Consider the following 11005-nt stretch of genomic DNA (forward strand, 5'->3'; position numbering starts at 1 on the left):
TCTGGTTTTTGTCATGGAAAGAAAGGCTGTCGATGAATATCTTTAGTCAGTTTTAGTTGACAAAATTAACACTGGTCCTGATGTTCATGGGATGTTTTCTTGAATTAAAAACAGGGACATTAGGAATCTGAGGCTGACCTGTAAAAGTATCCAGAACAAAAAGGCAAATGTCAGTAGATGTATAGTCATCCAAAAGGAATGAAAGCAAACATTTTCTTTTTTTTACATGGTAAATTTTATTATAAAAGCCATATTCTTCACCATCGCTTACAGGCAAATGTTCAGAAATGGGATTATTCCGATATAAGTTGTTATTATTAAGAATAACATTTAATAACATGAGGTATTTTCTTACTGGCTACACTATGGGCCAAATCAAGCTATCAAAAACAGCACTTTTTCCTCAACAAATGTTTTATTAAATAATAAAATGTGTAAAGCAAAGATAGTAGGTAGTCTCACAGTGAGGAATACTGTCCACTGACATTTTTAAAATATCAATAAGTCGTACTGTCAATAAATGCAGATTGGAATACACATAACATTCATATAGATATCAATATATGTACAATATTTACACTCACAGACAAATTAACAGAAGTTAGCGCTAATAATAGAAGCACAATACAGAGGCTTTGGCAAAAAATAAAAAGAGTGCATACATTTTGCTAAACATGACATTTACACATGTAGTAAACATGATTATACACGGAGAGAAAGAGTACAAAAACGAGCAAGATTTAATTAAAAAATCCAGTGCAATGTCAGGTTTTTGTTGGTTTCTGTCCGTGGATGAATAGCAGCCTGTTCCTTCCTGTCCTCCTCCGGTGAGTTTGTAGTTGTGGGAATTAAAATGTCCTGAGCAGGGCGGGAAACTCGCTCTGTGCGACGCCAGCGGCTCCGGCTCCGTCTACATCGCTTCGACTCATCACGGCAATCCTCCGTACAAACGGCGTTAAACAGCTCATGCTAGCGTTGTCAAAATGTACGATTCTTTGTTTTACCTGTTTTAAAATAATGACATTTCTTATTTAAAAGATTGATACTATCAAAAAGAACTTCTGATTTAAAAGTCAAACATCTTTTTCATAAGATAGGTAAGCTGGAGGCGGGTTTCACATTAGGCACAACTGTTCTGTACCGTGCCCGAGCACAGCTTATCCGGGCCAGAATCCCTCATATAAACCACCACTAAATTCCTGCACAAATATGTCGGCACCACTGGCACGTGCAATTTAGAAAGGGTGGTAGGAGATGACTTTTAGGTAACCATTATCAAGAAATTACCTGTACATTTTTGTCTGGGACTCCTATTTTTCATGCAGTTGTTTTAAAAGGTGTCAAAATTGTTGCTCACTTTTGGGGTCACAATTCAGTTCACTGGTTGCACAGTTTTCTAATTTTCTGGGCATGAAAATGAAGTCCCTTTAAAGAATACATATGATGCTTCTAATTGGATTCTGACCAATTACATGCTCAATATCCCTCTCCCAAAACTACATAGGTGTATATTTATGTCATACTGATGGAAATTGTGCATGTTTGTAATGCTTTTTAATTGTATTGTGAGATATCATTACCCCCTTATTGACAACCCTAGCTGAGCAACTGTGGCATGAATAACTCAAACTTTTATTGTGCTAAAATGCAGCATTGAGGCAAAAAACTGAAGCATTAAAATGACAAAGGAAGAACTGTTCAAGTGTTCAGATGCTAAAAAAAACAGACTTAAGTATGAAATGAAATGGCACTTGTGATTTGGATTATCTAAGTTCTAAATACGAAAACTGCTGCCTTAGACTAAGCAATCGAGAGCAAAGCTATGTATTAAAAAGCATAGCTATATCTAAAAAAGCTGGTTCATCATGTATGTTTAAAAACCTGCCTTACCGTGAACTATATGTAAACAGTTTAAAAAATCGGTTCGTTCACAGTAAAAATGCAAACATACGGAGTGGGAGCTAAATGCTAATGGAGGCAAATATAACAGTGAGCTTAAACAAACTTAAGGGTTTAAGAATGGTTGGGTTAATTTGGTTCTGTTGTTTATGGTCCACGGAGTTTGAATCCAGCTAACTAGCAGGATCCTGAGATTTTAGCGCCACCAGAAGACAGCTCAAGACAAAGCTAGCCAACGAGTGCCCTCAAAGCTACATGCTAGCATCAGCATGTTTAGAATACTAGTCCTACAAATGCTGGCATTAGCAATTAGCATGTTAGCAGGGACGGCTGGTGTAAGCAGGCTCCCTTTATTATACAATAAAATCAGAAAATTGTTGGTAAATACCTTATTTTAAATGTTGCTGTTCATTTGGGCTAAATTCATACAGCACATGGGCCATGGCCTTTTGACACAGCTGTGGAGTTATTAACGATTTAACGTGCTGAGTGAAAAAGTTTCACCTGAAATTACTGCAGTCTTGATGCTAATCCTCTTAGCCTAATAATGGCATTTACCATTCAATGTTAGCAGCTAGCTAACAAACTTGCACATATGATAGAATGTGCTAAAGAATAATGCACGGGTCACCTCTGTTAGCATACATTTAAATACCTCAGTGGTATGTATAAAACATGTTATGCCAACATGCTAATGAGAACAGCGTATCAGCTAATGTGGGTAGCCTGTTACGCTAAAACTCATGTTTGCATTCATAGGATTGTTACAGAGAAGGATAAGGGGCCACTATATATATGTGTATAACACATCTTTCCATTTCTAAGACAAAATGTTACAATTCTGACATTACAGTCAGAAGTTTGAGGGGAAAAATGTCCATACTGTGATATTAAGGTCTGAATTCTGACTTGAAATTTCTTTTTAGAATGCAACTTTTTCCCTAAAAATTCTTAATTTAACATCAGAATTTGAACTTAAACATCAGAATCATGACTTCAATCTCAGATTTCTGACTTTGATCTTAGAATTGTGTCTTTGATCTTAAAATTGTGACTTGAATCTTAGAAATGTGACTTTGACCTCTAAATTCTGCCTTTTTTCCTCAAAATTCTGACTTTAATCTCAGAATTCTCACTTAAAAGTCAGAATTAAAAAAAAAGGTTAGAAAAAAATCTGTGGCCTGATCCTCTTCTGTAGATTGTTATTGTACTTGTGCGTGTTTTGAAAAGTGCAGATCACTATTATGCTAACATGCTAAGTTAGCACTCTGCTAAAATACACTTCCAAACTGGAAATGTAAAACAGTTGCTGTGTGCGTTGTGTTTTCATGCCACAGTGACCGGTTTCATATGAGGCGGCCATGTTGAACGGTGTTTGTAAATCAGAGTTTGCCGTGTTTTTTGACCCTGTTGTTCGTGTAAACGTAGCCGGAGCTCGGTTTGAGTTTGATGAGTAAAAAGTTCCTCCTGATGTGGAGCTGATTGAAACAGCCACTTTAACCTGTTAGTGTCCTGTTGGCGGGCTCCACCCCCCGCCACGCCCCCGGGTCCTGAGTCTGAGTCTGTTAGTTGGCTGTGGGGACGAGCACGCCGACAGGAAGTGTGGGGCCTCTGTTTTGGCCCTTTGGCAGAGCCACTTTGTTGAGGTCTCGGGTTTCGGCGGGCCATGATGTTGCCCTCTTGGTGGTCATGTGCCGTCGGGCATGTTTGGTCAAGTGGTCGCTGCGCATGAAGCGGCGGTCACATACGTTGCAGACAAATTTCTTTTCGCCTGTATGCGTCCGGCGGTGGCGGGAAAGTTCGTCAGAGCGGGCAAACTTTTTGTCACAGCCCTCCCAGTGGCAGCTGAACGGCTTCTCACCTGCAGAAGACGACGAAGAGGCAAAAGAAAAAGAAAAAGAGAAAGAGGCTGTTAGCGTGGAAGAAACAGGTATATGTAACAGTTGAACCAGAAATTTTAATACTTTCTTTATGCTTCTTTTGTTAAGTATGGAAGCCCAAGAAGGTCACAAATTAACAGGTTTTATTTTACTTAGAAACCTCCAGAAAAAACATTATTTTCCCATGATGACAAGGTGATTTCAGTTGTAAGAGATAGAGTTGAGATCTTGTGAAAACAACCAACTGTCTCCTCACAGTATGGATTTATGTCTATTCAAGGCCACCGTAGCCAAGTACAATGTGAAACAGAATTGAGGTGTTCTGTTCCCTACCTGTATGTGTGCGCAGGTGAGCCTTCAGGTGCGAGCTCTTGAAGTAGGTCTTCTTGCAGCCGGGGAAGTTGCAGACGTAGTTTCGTCGGCGGGAGAAATCGGCCTGTGAGGTGCCGCCACTCGCTCCAGTTGGCATGTAAACGGGAGCAGGGGCCAGGGGGAGGAGCTTGGTGTTGCCCAGGGTCATGACAGTCTGTGCACCTTGCGTCGCCTGGGAGACCTGTGGCTGGTTAACCACGAACATGACGGTGCCCTGCGGAACGGCAGAGCCAACCAGCAGCGGCTGAGCGAAGCTGGAAGGAGACTGAGGCAGGATGGGCTTGGGCCCGCCCTGAGTCTGCACCTGAACCGGAGCCTGGACGAAGGCGGAGATCATCCCCGTCCGACTGCTCACTGGGAACACCTGGCAAAGAACCGGGGACGAGGAGACAGGAGAGGAAGACGGCGGGGAGGAGTGAGGAGGCGTTGCCGACGGGGGGAGAGAGGACGGGCTGGCAGGAGACAGAGGAGGCCTGTCCTTCTCCTCTGGAAGTGTATGTGGAGCCCCTACTGTGGAGGTTTCTGTGGGCGGGGAGGTGCACGGAGGAGGAGGAAGAGGAGGAGCACTGAGGCGGTCAGCGGTGTGACGGATGACGCTGGTGGCCATCGCTCTACTGGGCGGAGCCACACAGGTCAACTCTGTGTGAGGAGCTGGAGTCTCTGAGGTGAAGGAGGAGGGAGGAGTAACGCAGGTGTGAGGATTACTGATGATGGCGGGGTTGGGTGTGGCTGGGAGTGGTCTGGAGGTGGTGGTGAGGACCGCTGTGGTGGAGGCCTCGGCGAAGCTTGGACTGTGAGGAGGAGTCATACACTACAAGAAATCAGAAGAATAACAAAGTTTAACCTTTTGAATCAATTAGTGTTTTATGATGATTCTCTAACTTTTACAGTGTATGTGTATGTGGCAGAATGTTGGGACTCTCAGTGAGATCAAAGTTAATGTCTCCTGGAGAACTGTGCAGCCATAATGGGCAGGACTGACATGACCGGTCAACTCAGTACCATTTTCCTGTTGGTTCATCACAAATCCAAGAGCGTGCGTAGAGAAAGTTTTGTACACGCTCAGAGCAAGTTTCATATGTGCAAAATCTTGAGTCATTTACTATTCAAGGTCAAGGTTTCTTTAATGTCTTACCAGCGAGGACAGAGCGATCAGGTCTTTGGGAGTGTCACCGCCCTCTGAGTGGAGATGGATGGAGTCACAGGAGTCAGAGGTTGGGGTGAGTGGGCGAGGCTTGTGCAATCTTTGACCCCAGAAGCTCATGCTGACAAGCGCCTCTGCAGCCTCTAGGTCATGATACTCAATGCACTGCTTCAGCTCCATCGTCGAGACCGGCAGGCCGTCTGTACGGTCCACCTGACAAAGACAAGAACAAGACTCACTGAGTATATATCAATCAATCAAATGTGATTTATACAAAAGCATTTTAAAGAAGACACAAAAATATCTGGTAATGTCATGAAAACCAGGAAAATTCTCATTTGAAATGTCATAAACTTGTTCTCTCCTCAATTTGGGACACCAAATGTGTCCTTTAGGTGTCTTTTCAGTAGTTTATGGACCAGGCAGAAGACAGCATGGATCTACATTAGGATCCAAAATGTGTCTCAGACTATATGGCTTACAAGATGAAAGTTTGGCTGGATTATTACAATTCATGCAGTCGCCACAATAAATGTATTTTCACTTTAACCACACCCAAGTGTCATTTCCATAGGGATCCCAAATGTGCTTGTTGGATTCCCTGGTTATTCAATCAATTATTCAAAAGTCAAAAAGAGTAGTTGGATGGAAAAGTTTCTTCTTCTTCTTCTTCTTCTATTTTTTTACACAAATATGCATTGGGATGCCAAATGGTACATTCAGATGGGCACCACAGAAAGACATGTTTTTTTTATTCCCTTATGCAAAAATGGCTGCAAAAGTCAACCATGTTTTCAGCATTCAATTAATATGTGCAGGGATCCCAAATGGTACCTTCTGATTGGCTGAATAAAAAAATATATGTTTTCTGTAATAAACATTAAAGGGATCCCAAATGGAGCTTGCTGTGTTCCCTGATGATTTAGATAAAAATTGTAAAGTTTAAAAACTGGTGATGAGACAGCAGCGTGCCTTGTACATTTTGTTACAGCCATAGATACAGAAAGGGATCCCAAATGGCACATTTAGACTGGCTCCAAAGACATAAAACTATTCTTTCTGTGAAAGCAAATCTGATTTTTTTTTCATTTCTAAAGAAAACTGGTCTGGACTTGTCAGTTTTCTTCAACAACTGTACATTAGTAAGGATGCCAAATGGGTTTCACCAAGTTCCTTGATGATCAACCAATTACAAAGTCACAAAAGTTAAGGAGTCAGCTAAATGTCTTCCTTTCATAACTACAGGTTAAAGGAGTTTCTTGTGTTCCTGGGGATTAAGTTGATGATTTGGAAGTCAAAAAGCAGGTGGTAGGACAATATAGATAAACTTGGTAGGGATCCCAAATGGCACATTTAAACTGGCTCAATACAAAACATTCTTTTTTGAGATAAAAAAAAATCTTAAAAGTTCTTTCATTATTAAAGAAAAGTTGTTATGAATTGTCAGATATCTTTGACAACTTTATTGTAATAAGGATGCAAAATGGTTTCAAGTTCCTTGAATAGAGAATCAATTAGCCACAAAGTCATAAATGTTAAGGAAACAGCAAAGTGTCTTTTTCCTTTATTTTATCAATATGTACCGGGATCCCAAATGGTAAATCGGGATTGGCTAAATAGAAAAAAAAAAATTTCTTTCTGTGCTAAGCATTAAAAGGGATACCTGATGGAGTTTGCTGTGTCAGTTGATGATTTGGAAGTCAAAAAGCAGGTGGTAAAACAGTACTGATAAATAAAGATAGGGATCCCAAATTACACATTTAAACTGGGTCTATAGAAACAAAACTCTTCTTTCTTTAATATAAAATCTGCAAAAGTTCTGGCATTTTTTATATAGGCAAAATTTGTATTGAATCGTCAGCCTTGACAACTTTATATGTAAGGATGCCAAATGGGTTACGCCAAGTTTCTGGAATAGCAATTGATTAGAAAGTTAAAAAAAGTTCAGGAGACAGCAAAGTGTCTTCTTCCTTTAGAACTGCAAGCAAATGTAGGGATCCCAAATGGTATGATGATTTTGGCTCAAAACAAAATGTAATTTTCTTTCTCTGGTTGGGAAAAAAAACATTAAAAACTGTTTGACTTTTAGCAGGGATTCAAAATGTTTGTTCTGTTATTCGTCTTCTACTTTTGGAAACAAAAAAAAATACCACTCGATGTTATTTCCAATGATGTCATTGTTTCCCTGCTTCATGCTGTCTCTTGAGTAGTGCCTCCACATAAAGAATAAATAAATGAAATAAAATATAAAAAAGAAAGCAGAGAGTAAAATTTCCCTGTGCATAGTTAATGAGTCAGTGGGAGGTGACAGGGGGACAAAGGGTTCTTGGCTAAGTTGGCTGGCATCTGGCAAATGCTCAGCTGCACATACAGGAAGAGTAGAGGGAGGGCGAGCGAGGGGCGAGAGACCTAGATAAATAGATACAGAGAGAGCACACAAGAGAAGGAGAGAGACCGGGGCCCCACTGCAGCGGGTACACCCAGCCGATGGGGAACCTCCCCTGCACCCAGAATAGATGACGGGAGGTGGCGTGCCAGATATTACACCCCCCTAAACTTAAAAAAAAAAAAAAAAAAAGGACATAAATAAGCCCCGCCCCTTCTCCTCCTCCCATATTAGCATGCACCGGCTCGCCCCATAGAGAGAGAGGGAGAAAGAGAGAGACCGAGGAAGCTTCAAACAGGAAGTATAGTTGGACAAAACAAAGTCAATCTGTTGCAACACACACACGCACAAGTACCCTTCTCTGGCGCTGCAATTTCCCACGCATAAGATCACTCAAACACATCACAAAGCAACACATAATGAGATCACAGCAGCAGGAAACAATGCAGAGATCATCACTTACATTAACGTCACTGTGGCTCTGCTATTTCAATTATTAATAAAACATTTATTAACTGACAGCAAAAAAATCCTCCACGATTAGATCAACAAAACAGAATTATTAATTAAACCTGACACCCTTGTCCCCACCTTTTCTTATTGTTTAGTTTGCTGGGGTTTTTTGCTCGGTTGTGGTGTTGTCATGCTGTTCCTCTGCTGCCTCTTTGTTGGGCTCTGCTGCTGATGTTAGGTGCAGCTTTGGGAGCTTCAGCACGTTTTATCGATCGAACAAAGACTAGAAATTAATCGATTATATTACAATTTTGACTCTGACAATAAATAAGCAGCAATTTTAAAGCTTGGCTGGGGAGGAAGGTGCCTAATCTGCTAAACAGCTGCATATCTTTATTTTAGTTATTCATGGTGCCAATAAAATATCATGACTAGAATTCTGTTCTACAGGTTTATAAATAAATACATCTTATTAGTTCATTTGAATAAGCTCTGTATTTTCTGTAGGGATGCAGAATATAGGATTTTTATGACATCTGGCATTTACATGGTTCTCCTTAAAACACCTCATCTATGCTGCCAATATGGATGATCAATATATTGGCAGAAATTTTCATACCTGCCAATACTGACAATTAACTCTAACTTTGCCAAAGCCAGAATTAGGCAGATAATATCATGCATCTCTAATTTTAAGCAGCAATTATTAAATTTTAATTCAATCATGAATTGGTAATCTACCAGTTCTTCTTGTTTTAAGACATTTTAGCAACAATTATTGACTTTGTGGGAAATGCATTGGCAATTTACCAATTTTTTACACTTTAAAATACATTTTGACGACAAATGTTGACCTTTTTAGGTAACAGATTGGCAATCCACCAATTCTTCTTTTGGACACACATTTTTTGTCACAGTTACAGACTTGTGTTTCGGAAGAATATTGATAATCAATCATTTTTCTTAAATTTTCAGACATTTTAGGTAATGATTCCAGATTATATCTGATAATAAATTGGTATTTAACAAATTGTTCTTTGTTTCTGACATTTCTGGCAATCATTTTTGGTCATTTGCAGGCAATCAACCAACTCTTCTTGTATATAAAAATATTTTAGCAGCAATTACTGGCTTACTTGGTTATAAATTGGCATTTAAACAAATTTTCATGCATTTTAAGACATTCTTAGCAAAAATTAACAATTATTTCTAATAATAAGTCAGTAATTAACCTATTCTTCTTTATGTCACACATTTTTTCGACAATTTTTAATGTTTTCTGATAATATACAGATAATTAACTAATTCTTCTTGTATTGAAAAACGTTTTTTGCAGTAGTTATTGACTGACTTGATGACGAATTACAATTCAATTATTTTTTCTTTACATTTTCAGGCATTGAAGGCATCAATTCATGTTTATTTCTGATAATGAATAGGTATTAAACCAATTCTTCTTTGTGTCAGACATTTTTAATGACAACTTTTAGAAATTTGTTGGTGATCTACAGGTAACTAACCAATTACTCTGATTTATAAAAACATTTTATCAGCATTTATTGGCGAACTTGGTAGTGCATTACAATTCCACGTCTTTTTTCCTTACAATTTTTGATATTTAAGCAACAATTCAAGACATTGTCTGGGTAACAAGTTATATAAGAATCAAATCTTTGTTTCAGAAGAATTTAACAACAATTTCCGACTCAGGTTCGGGAAATAAATAGGCAATTTATCAAACCATACTGTTTTTCCAACACATTTTAACAGCAGCTTCCTACTTTTTTGATCAAACAGAGAAAATAAACCAATTTCGTTTATTCTCCGACATCTTATCAACAATTATTCGCTTCTCTGTGGTATGTATCTGCAACAAATTCAACATGTAAGGCAGTACTTAACGGATATGAGCATGCTTTTGCTTTATTTGTTCGTATCTAACGTTTTGAGAGAACACTGACCTACTGTATCACCTTATTTCTATCTGTATCCTCATTTGACACTGAGCAGACTTTATTATTTAGCAGTGTGATAAACTACAGAGTGAAAAACCATCAGGTTACGAGCTTGGGATACGATCAAACCCATACTGCACTCCTCTGCACATCCAGAAATCATCTAACAACACAGCAAATCAGGTAAAAACGTGTTCTTTTCAAAATAAAACGTGCAGCAAACATGCAGCAAACATGCAGGTCTTTGTGGGCATCTTTAAAGTTTATGATAGAGCGATGCGCTGCAGTGATGAAACTGTTTTGAACACAGATCGAGAGACAGTATGACCTCAAATAAACCAGCAGACAGCGCTAAAATAAGACAAAAACAGCTCCCACTACCTCACCTGAACCCTGCCGCGAAGCCTCGGCAGCTCACCTGGCAGCAGCACAGCGTTGTTATGAAGCTGCAGGTAAAATTGATCACTCCTAACAAAACTAAGAACAACTTTACAAGAGAAAAGCAGCCGTTAAACGGGCACTTTAACGAAGGCAGCGGACTCACCGTGAGGCTGAGCATGAGGAAGAAGAGTTGAAATGTGCGGGAGAGAAACGCAAAGACAGCAGCGGGAGTGTGAGCAGTCAATAATCAGCGCTGAGCCTCTGCCAGCAGACTGCTTCAGCTGAGTGGAGCCAAAAAAAAAAAAAAAAAAAAAAAAAAAAAAAAAAGGATAAAAAAAAACACAGAAACAAAATTCAGAGCAGTCTGGCGGGTGGTAACACGCAGCCAATCACAGCCATAGGTGTAGCGAACTCCCGCCAATCAAACGCGAGGCGGTGCGTGATCAGTACGTGGCCGCGATTTGATTGGTTCGACGCGGGGTGCGTGGCTGTCGGGGGGCGTGGCCGTGGAGTCAGCGGTGTCAGAGTAAACCCG

At 39.9% G+C, this 11005-nt stretch overlaps 1 protein-coding gene across 1 annotated transcript; it reads right to left on the minus strand.

The window, feature by feature from the left end:
- Nucleotides 1-235: 235 nt before the first annotated feature.
- On the minus strand, nucleotides 236-10761 carry klf11a (Kruppel-like factor 11a). Its single transcript, XM_041805316.1, has 4 exons — nucleotides 10634-10761; nucleotides 5287-5508; nucleotides 4113-4962; nucleotides 236-3760 (listed from the first exon to the last, which is right to left on the minus strand). The coding sequence occupies exons 1-4, from the start codon at nucleotides 10646-10648 to the stop codon at nucleotides 3465-3467; spliced, it is 1383 nt and encodes a 460-aa protein (XP_041661250.1). The 5' UTR covers nucleotides 10649-10761; the 3' UTR covers nucleotides 236-3464.
- Nucleotides 10762-11005: the final 244 nt, after the last annotated feature.

The sequence above is a fragment of the Cheilinus undulatus genome, linkage group 14 (genome assembly GCF_018320785.1).
Source record: "Cheilinus undulatus linkage group 14, ASM1832078v1, whole genome shotgun sequence".
NCBI classification, from domain to species: Eukaryota; Metazoa; Chordata; class Actinopteri; order Labriformes; family Labridae; genus Cheilinus; species Cheilinus undulatus.